At 60.1% G+C, this 12,575-nt stretch overlaps 1 protein-coding gene across 2 annotated transcripts; it reads right to left on the reverse strand.

The window, feature by feature from the left end:
- Nucleotides 1-321: 321 nt before the first annotated feature.
- On the reverse strand, nucleotides 322-12,511 carry CFAP45 (cilia and flagella associated protein 45). 2 transcript variants are annotated; one of them, XM_054050678.1, is made up of 13 exons: nucleotides 12,471-12,511; nucleotides 12,236-12,328; nucleotides 7,417-7,553; nucleotides 4,665-4,806; nucleotides 4,433-4,528; nucleotides 4,079-4,249; nucleotides 3,731-3,909; nucleotides 2,916-3,045; nucleotides 2,525-2,671; nucleotides 2,331-2,444; nucleotides 1,057-1,250; nucleotides 654-878; nucleotides 322-490 (listed from the first exon to the last, which is right to left on the reverse strand). In XM_054050678.1, exons 1-13 carry the CDS (start codon nucleotides 12,489-12,491, stop codon nucleotides 367-369), a joined length of 1,773 nt encoding a protein of 590 aa, XP_053906653.1. In that variant the 5' UTR covers nucleotides 12,492-12,511; the 3' UTR covers nucleotides 322-366. The 2 variants fall into 2 exon arrangements, with proteins under 2 accessions (XP_053906653.1, XP_053906654.1); XM_054050679.1 differs by lacking the exon at nucleotides 4,433-4,528.
- Between the last annotated feature and the right edge of the window lie 64 nt (nucleotides 12,512-12,575).

Below are 12,575 nucleotides of genomic sequence, written 5' to 3' on the forward strand. Positions count from 1 at the left end.
AGAGTTGGGGTTGTTCAGCCTGGAGAAGGCTCTGAGGAGACCTTAGAGAGACCTTCCAGTGCCTGAAGGGGCTCCAGGAAAGCTGCGGAGGGGCTGTTCATAAAGGCTGTGGGGATAGGACATGGAGGAATGGGGATAAACTGGAGAGGGGCAGGTTTAGACTGGACATAAAGGGGTAGAACTGGATGATCTTTAAGGTCTCTTCCAACCCAACTCATTCTATGATCCTAAGGAGCCTTTGGACCACTCCAGGTCCCAGGGCAGCTCCCGGCTTGCAAACATAAGACGAGAGAAGGATGAAAGACTTTGTCTACTCCATAAAACGTCTCTGTTGGTAGAAAACTCAGCCTAAGAAAACCAAAGTCCCTAAGTCGCTGGAGAACCGGAGGTCTGCTCCTCGTGGGGCTGAGCCTGGCCAGGGGTCGCGCTTGCTTGGCTCCGGGCTCTCCGCTCCAGCTGCGTGCAATACTTGTCCGGGATGCCACAGGCTCTGCAGAGGAAAGAAGAGTGTTAAGACCATGGCCCAGGAGGAGATTCTGTTTGGAGTACCCAAAGGAACCTTTGAGGTGGCCCCAATGGGTCAGGAGATGGTGGGAAACCGGGAAGGGCTTAGGGACAAGCAGAGAAGTAAGCGGCCCCTGGAAAGGTGTCACCTCAGCTCCTCGATCTTCTGTTGCTTGAGCTGGGCGATGCGCTGGCTGCGCTGGCGAGCCTCGTCCTGCAGCCGCCGGCACTCCTCGACGGCGGCCGCCTGCTCCTGCACCAGCTGCTGCCGCCGCTCCTCCATCTGCCGCCGGATGTCGTTGGCGTGGGCGAGCTGCAGGCCTGCCCTCCGCGCCTCCTCCGCCTTCTCCTTCTCTATCTGCTCCCTCTGAGCCCTGCGGAAGGTGGATGGAAGGTCACGTTCCAACCCTTGCCTGTGCCACCAACCTCCCCGCGGGGCTTCGGCAAACATTGGCTGTGCCCCACTTCTCACCGGGATGTCCACGGTAGCTCCTCGCCGCCCTCACCCTTCTCTCAGCCCCACCAGCAATCGTACAGCACCACCTCCCTCACCTGAGGATCCTCTGGAAGTCGTCGCGGTCCTGCTGCACCTGGACCGCCATGCAGTGCTCCCGCTGGGCGATCTGCTCCAAGTGGCTCCGATTCAGCTTCTCCACCATCTCAGCCTTCTTCCTCGCCACCTCCTTCTCCTTTCGACGCCACTGGCGCTCGGCAGCCTCTTGGCTGCGCTTGGCTCTCAACGCGTCCTGAGAGACGGGGAGAGCAGAGCCACTGGAGAGCCTCCCTTGGCGGGGAGGTGTGGGAGCACTCGAGCAGGGTCAGGGGCTCATGGCATGGCCCAAAGGCTCCTCAGAATCATGGAATTGTTTGGGTTGGAAGGGACCTCAACGATCATCCAGTTCCAACCCTGCCGTGGGCAGGGACACCTCCCACTGGATCAGGGGCTCCAAACCCCATCCAACCTGGCCTGGAACCCCTCCAGGGATGGGGCAGCCACCACTGCTCTGGGCAACCTGGGCCAGGGCCTCCCTACCCTCAGCGTGAGGAAATTCCTCCTCATGTCCAGTCTAACTCTGCCCCTCTCCAGTTTATCCCCGTTCCCCCTCGTCCCATCCCCACAGCCTTTATCAACAGCCCCTCCGCAGCTTTCCTGGAGCCCCTTCAGGCACTGGAAGGTCACTCTAAGGTCTCCTCGGAGCCTTCTGTTCTCCATAACCCCAACTCTCTCAGCCTGTCCTCGTACAGAGGTTCTCCAGCCCTCACATCATCCTTGGAGCCTCCTCTGGACCCGTTCCAACAGCTCCATCTCCTTCTTCTGTTGAGGATTCCAGAACTGCACCCAATCCTCCCGCTGAGGTCTCCCCAGAGAGGAGCAGAGGGGCACAATCCCCTCCCTCCCTGCTGGCCGCGCTGCTCTGGATGCAGCCCAGGACACGGTTGGTTTTTGGGCTGTGAGCGCACGTTGTGGCTCCTGTCGAGCTTCTCCTCGACCAGCACCCCAAGTCCTTCTCCTCGGGGCTCTCCATCACATCATCCCCCATCCTGGATTGAAATCAGGGATTGCCCCGACCCAGGGGTAGGACCTTGCCCTTGGCCTGGTTGAGCCTCATGAGGTTCTCCAGCCCCACTTCTCCAGCCTGTCCAGGTCCCTCTGGATGACATCCCGTCCTTCCAGTATGGCAACTGCACCAACCAGCTTGGTGACATCTCCTCCAGGTGCTGGACCAGGCCTGCAACTCTCTGATGGAGCCACCACATCTAGGGGAGCTTTCGCTTTGCTGGAGTGGCTGAAAGAAGAGGACATTGCAGGTCAGCAAATTGCTCACCTGCTCTGCCTGGTGGTCCCGGGCCTTCTCCTGCATGGCTCTCAAGTGTGCTATCTCCTTCTCCTTCTCTCGATGGATCCTCTCCTGCTCGGCCTCGTAGGCAGCCTCACGCTCCTGCGTGGGACAGAGCTTCGTGGCAGCTCCCCGTGGCACCACCGCGCCTCTGCCGGGGCCACCCACCCTCACCCCGTTACCATTTTCCGCCTCTGGTACTCGAGCACCTCCTCGTCCGCCATCCTCTCCTTCTCCCGTTGCTCCTCCTTCAGTCTTCGGTTCTCGTCGTTGATGCGTTTAATCTCAGCCTGGATTTTCTTCTGTTGCTCCTTTTTCCGCTCCGTCTCCTGTAAATGGGGGTGAGAGGGCGAGCGCTGCCTCCGCTCTTCGCCGTCCGCCTTCCCGAGGACCCGCAGGCAATGCTCAGCACCTCAGGTCACTTTCTGAGGGTGCCTCAACTTCCCCAGGAGAGCAGAGCTTTAATTCCGCCAGCTGCCATCTCCACACACCGCCGCGGACCGACCCAGCCCTTTGTTAAGCTTCCAACAAGGTGGAAACCTCACTCTGCTCCCCTCAGGTCACTGTTCCCACCTTCAGGTCCTCCATCTTCAGCTTCTCCAGGTGCTTCAGCATCTCCTGAGCCTCGCGGTGCTGCTGCTCGGCTCTCAGAGCGCGCTCCTCTGCGTTCTTCTCAATCTGCTGCACAAGCTCTTGCCTCCCTCTGGAAAGGAGAGAGTGGAAGGGTTCTTTCTGGCTCCGTCCCACTCCGAGAAGTGGGAATGGCAGCACGGACATCGGGCGATGTATCTGTGGCCTCGTGCTGCTCACTCCAACTGCTGTGACCGGGAGACGCGCCGCGGTGTGCAGGCGGAATAGAGTCATAGAAAATAGTTTGGGTTGGAAGGGAACCTAAAGCTCATCCAGTTCCAACCCCCCTGCCATGGGCAGGGACACCTCCCGCTGGATCAGGGGCTCCAAATCCCATCCGATGTGGCCTTGAACACCTCCAGGGATGGGGCAGCCACAGCTTCCCTGGGAAACCTGTTCCAAAGTCTCCCCACTCTCATGGTGAAGAAATTCCTCCTAATGTCCAGTCTAAACCCACCCCTCTCCAGTTTGTCCCCATTCCCCCTCGTCCCATCCCCACAGCCTTTATGAACAGCCCCTCTGCAGCTTTCTTGGAGCCCCTTCAGGCACTGGAAGGTCACTCTGAGGTCTCCTCAGAGCCTTCTCCAGGCTGAACAACCCCAACTCTCTCAGCCTGTCCTCGTTGGGAGGTTCTCCAGCCCTCGCATCATCCTCGGAGCCTCCTCTGGACCCATTCCAACAGCTCCATCTCCTTCTTCTGTTGAGGATTCCAGAACTAAACGGATGGCTCTGCAGGGACGAAGGACCCTTTGGCAAACCTGATCAGCTCCTGCTTCCTCCTTTCCTCCAGTCGCTCCTGCATCTCAGTGGCCTTTTTCCTCTCCACCTCCATCATCGTGTCCAGGCGCTTCTCTTCTTCCTGCAGCTCTCTCGCGATGAGCTGCTTCTCCAGGACCTGAGCGTCGCGGATCATGTGGCACTTGGCACTATGGATCAGCTGTGGGGACAACGGCTCTCTGAGCCAGACTTGGCGACGGCAGCAGGGACAGACACACGGACGAGGAAGGGGAAAAGGGAAAGAGAGGGAAAACCCCCGGGCGGCAGCAAGCAGAGCAGGGTTCAGGTCCTGCACAGCCAGGTGAGGCTGGAGGAGCTGCCACCCCTACCTCACTGAACGCCTTGATCTCATCCTCCTGCTCCACGCGCATCCTGCTCGCCCGCTCCCGCGCGCGCTGGGCTCGCTCCCGCGCCTCCTCCTCCAGCTCACTCAGCTTCTCTGCCTGCTGCTGCTCCAGAGCTTTGTGCTTTGCCACACTCTTGCGCTCGCCCATCGCCTCCTGAGGGGACAGCCCGGGCTGCCGAAAGCCGGACACCCTCCGGAGCAGCCCGGCACGGAGCCCAGCAGCACGACAGGCTCCTCCAGCCCTTTCCTATCCAGGAGAACCCCCACCACCGCCTCTGCAGGGTCGCAGAAATGCAGCACAAAGGCTTCATCCCACGGCGCGGGATTGCTTCCCCACCCACGGACTGGGGGAACCCAGGGGTCCTGCCCAGCTCATCCCAGGTCGGGGATCAGCGGAGGTGTGGGATGCACAGCCCCTGCCATGATGGGTGCACTGAAATGAGGGTAAAAGAGGGATGGAGGTGGTGGCCAAGCTCTGGTCCCCAAGGTTGGCTCTGCTTGGGTCCACCTGCAGCCCGAGACCTGTTGGCGAGGGGGGAAAGAAGGGCTTAGGAGGGAAAAATGCCTACGAGAGCAGCTTCCTTCTCTGCTTTGAGGGCTGCCAGCTTGGCTTTACGCTCCTCCGTGGTCAGGACTCGAGCCGATTCCTTAATGCGCCGGAGATCCTCCTGACCAATAATGAAGGACACTGCCGGGTTCTCCGTGGGGACGCTGGTGGGATGGGGAATGGGGCACAGAGAGAGAGCAGTCAGCGATACGGACTCCCAGCACCCCCCTCCGTTCCCCGTCCCCCTGAACCCTGGGTCCTGCTTGGGTTGCCCACACCAGGACAGCAGGAATGGTTCCATACTGGGAATTACCCAGGAGCAACCCAGGAAGCGCTTGAGCTGTCAGAAGAGGGGTAGGGAAGGACCAGAGAGAGCAGTGATGCTCAGCAGGGTGGGTCGGAGCCTCCTGGGCAAACCCCAACCCAGTCAGCCCCAGTAAAAGAAATGCAGGAGGTATTTCAGTTCAGCTTGGCTTTCCCAGCCTCATTTGGGAAGAATTTGACCACTGCCCTGACCTCTTTTTCCAGTGGGACGTGCTCACCCCTTCCCCCCCCCCCCCCCAGACTGACTCTTGCGGCTCCGCGCCTGCCCGATCGGAACCTCTGCTTCGGGCAGAACTCGGGGAGCAAAAGCTGCTTTTGTTTTTTTAGCTCCGTTTAGTGTCCCTCAGCCTGCTGAGATGCGCACAACTCAACCTCAGCTCCGCCACCCCGGGAATCCACTCGGCTCCCATCCACAGGGCGAGGAAACGCATCCCCAGAGCTGCGAAAACACGGAGCTCCCTCTCCCCTCTCCAGGACACTGCCCGTGACTCACGCTGCGGTTTAGAGGAAAACACCGAAGCTCCCGGTGCCCCCATTTCCCCACTTGTAAAAATGCGGATAATAACACGGGGCTGTTTTCCAGGGGAGTTGTAAAGGAGTTAATTACTCCTGGTATTACTCAGGTACCATGGTGACGCGTTGGGTGCAGGAGCGTATATTAACCAAATGCACAGCACTTTGAAGATGTTCGGGGACTAAGAATTTACTCATTATTATTGTGTGTCACCTTTCATCCACCCTGGTGAATAGGAAGGGATACCTGCATAATGATCGCTCCCCAGCTGCATCACAGCATCGGATTCCAGGACGCTTTAAAGAGTGCCTAATGGTGACCACAGCACTAATAAAGGTAATAATACAGTGGCCACTGCTTCGGCCGGCTGAGGGTTTGGTTGACCAGCCTGGGATGTCTAGGGCCTGATTTTCAGGAATCAAAGCAGCACAAACAGTTTCCATCAGGTTCGGCTGGAGCTGTGACCCCCGCGGCACAGCTGGAGCCCCGGCCCTCAGCTTCGGCAGAGGGGAAACCAGACACGAAGGTCGGAGAATAGGTTGGGTTGGAAGGGACCTTCGAGATCATAGAATCATAGAATAGTTTGGGTTGGAAGGGACCTCAAAGCCCATCCAGTTCCACGGGCAGGGACACCTCCCACTGGATCAGGGGCTCCAAGGCCCATCCAACCTGGTCTTGAATCCTCCAGGGATGGGGCAGCCACAACTTCCCGGGGAAACCTGTTCCAGGGCCTCACCACCATTATCATGAAGAAATTCTTCCTTATATCAAGCCTAACTCTGCCCCTCTCCAGTTTATCCCCATTCCCCCTCATCCCATCCCCACAGCCTTTATGAACAGCCCCTCTCCAGCTTTCCTGGAGCCCCTTCAGGCACTGGAAGGTCACTCTAAGGTCTCCTTCTCTTCTCCAGGCTGAACAACCCCAACTCTCTCAGCCTGTCCTCTGACAGGAGGTTCTCCAGCCCTCACATCATCCTTGGAGCCTCCTCTGGACCCGTCCCAACAGCTCCATCTCCTTCTTCTGTTTGGGATTCCATCAGCTTCAGCTGGAGCTGTGGCCCTGCTGCACACCTAGACCCTCGACCTCAGCTTCAGCCGTGGGGAAATCAGACGTGAAGGTCCTGGTCCTGCACCCTGGACCACCCTCCTCCCCGCAGCCCCCAGCCCCGACCCTCCAGTGGCGGCTGCCGCATTTTACGGGGTGCAAGAGCTTCGCACGGACTTCAAAACAGGAAGCAATGCTGGAACTAAACCATCTTTAAGGTCCCTTCCAACCCAAACTATGATTCTACAAACCTGGCCACCCAGCAACAACTACAAAGAAAACTTCGGGAGGTCAAAATGAGGCTAAATTGGAGCTGACCGGGATAATGGCCCTATTCTCGTCTGCGTGCTGCAGGCTTTTAACGAGGTGTAGTAATTAAGGCCAGGGTTCTTAGAGTTCAGCCTTGCTCATAATACATCCCTGTAGAGCCCGGCGTGGGGCTCCAGGGGTGGTGGACGCTCCACTGCCTTTCTCACAGGGGTTTTTTCAGTTCCAGGGCATGGGAGGCAGCGTTTGGTACGGGGGGAAGGCAGATGCCACCCACACTCAGCCCATGGGAGCTCTTCTGGCTGCTGAGAAGGCTTTAGGTTGCTTTTTTTACTGGTTCTTAGGGTGTTTTGGTGCCCGTGTAAACCACCCAGCGCTCAGCGCTCACTGGCCCCGTTCCCATCCAAGCCAGGCGTATCGGCCGCTGCTGCCCATCCCTCTTCCCTGAGGTCATGGAACGGTTTGGGTTGGAAGGGACCTTAGAGATCATCGAGTTCCCAAACCCCTGCCACGGCCATGGACAAAAGGATTTCCAGGCAAACGGAGGCACAATCTCCATGCAAGGAGATGCTGTGACGGACACGCAGAGCCCAAAAGCTCCTCAGAGCTGCCCTTTGGACTTACATGAGGTCACGGATGTAGTCCTTGGTGATGATACGGATGGTCTCAGGCTTGTGCCCATCGGCGGGCAACACGTTGGGGGCGGTTTGCACATCTCGAAGGATCACGACGGGGCTGTCGGAGCTCAACTGCTGCAGGTTCTGCAAGAAAAATGGTGTTTCCTACGGCTTTTCTGCCACCGCCGCCCACCCAACATCTCTGTACGGTCTCCTGGGTACAGGGAGGCTCCGGGGAGGAGAGGTCGCAGGCTCCAGAGATGCTTCCTGGTGAACAGACTCTGACAGCACCAAGAGCAGTGAAGCCTGGGGATGGGAAGGGCTTTTCCCTCAGGAACTCTAAGGGCCGGGAGGACCAAATTAGAACCTTAGAATCTTTTGGGTTGGAAGGGACCTCAACGATCATCCAGTTCCAACCCCCCTGCCATGGGCAGGGACACTTCCCACCAGATCAGAGGCTCCAAGGCCCATCCAACCCGGCCTGGAACCCCTCCAGGGATGGGGCAGCCACAGCTTCCCTGGGCAACCTGGGCCAGGGCCTCCTCACCCTCATCGTGAAGAAATCCCTCCTCATGTCCAGTCTAACTCTGCCCCTCTCCAGTTTATCCCCGTTCCCCCTCGTCCCATCCCCACAGCCTTTATGAACAGCCCCTCCGCAGCTTTCCTGGAGCCCCTTCAGGCACTGGAAGGTCACTCTAAGGTCTCCTCGGAGCCTTCTCTTCTCCAGGCTGAGCAACCCCAACTCTCTCAGCCTGTCCTCGGACAGAGGTTCTCCAGCCCTCGCAGCATCCTTGGAGCCTCCTCTGGACCCATTCCAACAGCTCCATCTCCTTCTTCTGTTGAGGATTCCAGAACTGGCCCCAATCCTCCCAATGAGGTCTCCCCAGAGAGGAGCAGAGGGGCACAATCCCCTCCCTCCCTGCTGGCCGCGCTTCTCTGGATGCAGCCCAGGACACGGTTGGTTTCTGGGCTGTGAGCGCACGTTGTGGCTCCTGTTGAGGTTCTCCTTGACCATCACCCCAAGTCCTTCTCCTCAGGGATCTCCATCGCATCATCCCCATCCTGGATTGAACCCAGGGATTGCCCCGACCCAGGGGTAGGACCTTGCCCTTGGCCTGGTTGAACCTTGAAATTCAGCCCAGCAGCACTGGTTTGGCTGTAAGAACTCGGGCATCGCTCTGTCACCGAGGTCTGAAGCAAACTCGGAGCTTCTTGTTCACCTCACAAATGCTCGAGCATCACCTCGAGCCACCCTTGGCCGTGGCTCCATCCTGCTGAGCCCCATGAACTCGGGGAAAATCAGCCTAGGCTGGAAAACTGCTCCTGGGGAGGGGAAAATGGGCACAGCTCCACCTGGCCGCGCAGGGCAAGCAGCTGGCAGACAGCACTGGGCAGGAACCAGTCCTCCCAGTACAGCCAGACTGGGACTGGTCCCTCTGCTCCAGCCAAGGCTGCCACCTAGTGAAAGTGTCCCCAAGCTGTGGGGTGACAAAGGATCCCATCTGCATCCTGAGTAGTGTGGGAGCTGGTGAGGGATGGGAGCGGACAAGGGAGGGATGTCCTGAACACGTGTGGAGCGCCCCAGGAACCGCCACCCATAGAATCATAGAATAGTTTGGGTTGGAAGGGACCTCAAAGCCCATCCAGTTCCAACCCTGCCATGGGCAGGGACACCTCCCACGGGATCAGGGGCTCCAAACCCCATCCAACCTGGCCTGGAACCCCTCCAGGGATGGGGCAGCCCCCACTGCTCTGGGCAACCTGGGCCAGGGTCTCACCACCATCATCGTGAAGAAATTCCTCCTCATGTCCAGTCTAACTCTGCCCCTCTCCAGTTTATCCCCGTTCCCCCTCATCCCATCCCCACAGCCTTTATGAACAGCCCCTCTCCAGCTTTCTTGGAGCCCCTTCAGGTACTGGAAGGTCGCTATAAGGTCTCCTCAGAACCTTCTCCTCTCCAGGCTGAACAACCCCAACTCTCTCAGCCTGTCCTCGCACAGGAGGTTCTCCAGCCCTCGGGTCATTCTTGTGGCCTCCTCTGGACCCGTTCCAACAGCTCCATCTCCTTCTTCTGTTGAGGATTCCAGAACTGGCCCCAATCCTCCCGATGAGGTCTCCCCGGAGAGGAGCAGAGGGGCACAATCCCCTCCCTCCCTGCTGGCCGCGCTTCTCTGGATGCAGCCCAGGACACGGTTGGTTTCTGGGCTGTGAGCGCACGTTGTGGCTCCTGGCGAGGTTCTCCTCGACCAGCACTCCAAGTCCTTCTCTGCGGGGCTGAGGCCAAAGGGTCCCCAATGGGCAGGAAATGGGCTTCCATCCACCCCCGGCAAAGCCACCGCATGGTTTGGAGCGGGCACCGGGTTGCAGAGCGATCCCCGAGCAACCGAGGGGTTCAGTCCCTCACCAGGAGACTCTGGCTCAGCTCCCCACGCCCAGGGTCGTCTCCCCATGCCCAGGGTCTGCTCCCCATGCCCAGGATCATCTCCCCATGCCCAGGGTCGTCTCCCCATGCCCAGGGTTGGCTCCCCACACCCAGTCACTGTGTCCCAGGAAAATCCCCACCCAGGTCATGGAACAGCAAGAGCCGATCCAAGGTCCACACAGGTGTGCACTTTCCCTGCTCCTCTGGACTCGTTCAGCTTTGAAACCTGAAGCGACTGCTGGAAGGGATCCCTACAGCCGGGCAAACGCTGAGCGGTTCCCTGGGAATGCGCTGCGGGCATTATTTCCATTTTATGGACCTGCGATGGTCCCGGTTGCTGCGACTGCTGACTCAGCGCCACGGGCTCTGGTGTGGGTGGCACCGGAGCAGCTTCCCTACACCGTGGGCCCCAGGTAGGAGCTGTTGAATCAAAGGGTTTGGCCCTGAAACACCCGTGCAAACACAGATAACAGCGTTCTCTACCACAGCCCATTGTCCTCAAAGCCAGGAGAGCTCCTAGGAGTGGAGTCATAGAATGGTTTGGGTTGGAAGGGACCTCAAAGCCCATCCAATCTCACCCTCTGCCATGGGCAGAGACACCTCCCTCTGGATCGGGGGCTCCAAACCCCATCCAAGCTGGCCTTGGGCACCTCCAGGGATGGAGCAGCCTCGGTTTCCCTGGGTAACCTCTTCCAGTGCCTCAGCAGGCGTTGATTAATCATCATTACGCGCTTCCTTCCGCTCCTCTGGTTTTGGCAAGTGCCTCCAGACGGAGTCGTTGCAGGAGATAAGACCCAGGCGAGGGAATTACAGCTGCAAACGCCCCGTTCCGTGAGGAATGAATGCATCGGATGTAGCGTGATCCCTGCGGGAATCCTCCCCCCTCCTCCGTGTTTTATCGGCGTGAGATGGGATGGGTCAGATTCCACCAGCATCCAGCCTGGCCCTTGTACCTCCAACCATGCCAGGAATGGCATGGAAGGTGGGGAGAGCCAACGGCTGAAGCCATAAAACCATCCAGAGCCGAGAAGGGAGGAAGCTTGGCATGGAAAACATCACCCTCTGCCCTCTTTGCCTGGAAAATGCCGTGATCCAGAGGCTGGAGCTCTCTCCTGGGATCTCCCGGAGGAGCTGAGGGACGAGAGAGGAGGAAGCGAGGCTTTTCCTTACAGGAGCAGAGAGGAAGGAGCTGCCGTTGTTGTTTATCTCCTCATTCCTCAGCCAGGGCTCCCAGCCAGGAGGTCAGGGACCTCCCGCGATCCCCCCTCGTCTCCAAAGGGGAACGGCTTCGGAGCTCCCTGATGGGAGTCTAAATATTGGCCATGAGCTGCTCTGGAAGCTTCCAGCGCCAAGGATTCGCTCGATCCCTCGTGCTGTCGAATGTACAGACCCCATAATACTCTCCCGGGGAACCCCACCTCCTGTGCTGCAGTAATTAACTGATTACCCCGGTTCAAGGACAGAGGCTCAGGCAGTTTTGGCTCCTGGGAGGCTCCGATGGATTTTGTGCCCTCCCAGAGAAAATAAATGTTGGGGTCCCATAGAGAGGATGAGGAACAGAGAGCACAGGGGTGGGAGGGTTCGGGGGGACCCCCGGCATTCAGAGCCCTGGGCTGGGGGGACCCCGCGACCCCTGACATTCACTACTGCGGGGCTTGGGGACACCGGGACCTCTGACCCTTGGAGCTCGCAGAGCTTGGGGACACCGGAACCCCCAACTCTTGGGACCCTGGGGCTTGGAGGGCACCGAGACCCCCTGCATTTGGAGCCTCCGGGGTTGGGGGGTTGGGGTGGGGACCCCCGGCATTTCAGTCTCTGGGGTTGGGGGGGGAGGGGACACCGGGACCCCTGGAGCCTGGGGGGAGCAGGTGCCAGGCCCCCCGGCATTTGGAGCCCCCGAGGCTTGAGGACACCGGGACCCCCAACTCTTGGGGCCCTGAGGATGGGGGGCACCGGGACCCCCGGCTCTTGCAGCCCCCAGGGCTGGGGGGAGGGGGCACCGGGACCCCCATTGCTTGGAGCCCTGGAGCTTCGGGGGCACCGGGACCCCCATTGCTCAGATCCCTGGAGCTTGGGGGGCACCGGGACCCCCATTGCTTGGAGCCCTGGAGCTTGGGGGGCACCGGGACCCCCAGCATTTGGAGCCCCGGGGGCTGTGAGGCATTGGGACACCCCCACTCTCGCAGCCCCTGGAGCTGGGGGGGAACAGACACACCGGGACCCCCCGTCTCTTGCAGCCCCCGGGGATGGGGAGGGGCACTGGGACCCTCGGGCTTGGGGACACAGGGACCCCCAGCTCTTGGGACCCTGGGGCTTGGAGGGACCCCCCCCAGCACTCGCAGACCCGGGGGGAGGAGGGACCCCCGCGGCTCTCGCAGTCCCCGGGACACCGGTGCCCCCTTACCCGTTGCTCCCCGAAGAGTGTCTCGTCCACCGCGGGGCTCCGGTGCCTCCTCCGGTAGCGGCCGCGGGGGCAGCGGCGCGGGAGAGCGGCGGGCTGGGGGGAGAGCAACCGTGACCGGGGGCAACGGGGACCCCCGGGATGCCGGGGACGATGCTCGGGGCACAGCGGGACCCCGGGAGGAGGCGGCAGGGATGCCGGGACCGCAGGGGAAGCTCCGGTCAACAGCGATGCTCACCATCCCGCCGGCCGTCGCCATGGCAACGCGTCCCCCGGATGCGGCCGTTACCGGGGAGGGACAGAAGAGGGCATCGCCCCGCCCATCCTTAGCCCCGCCCCTCGG

This window comes from Cuculus canorus, chromosome 28 (assembly GCF_017976375.1).
Source record: "Cuculus canorus isolate bCucCan1 chromosome 28, bCucCan1.pri, whole genome shotgun sequence".
Classification (NCBI taxonomy): Eukaryota; Metazoa; Chordata; class Aves; order Cuculiformes; family Cuculidae; genus Cuculus; species Cuculus canorus.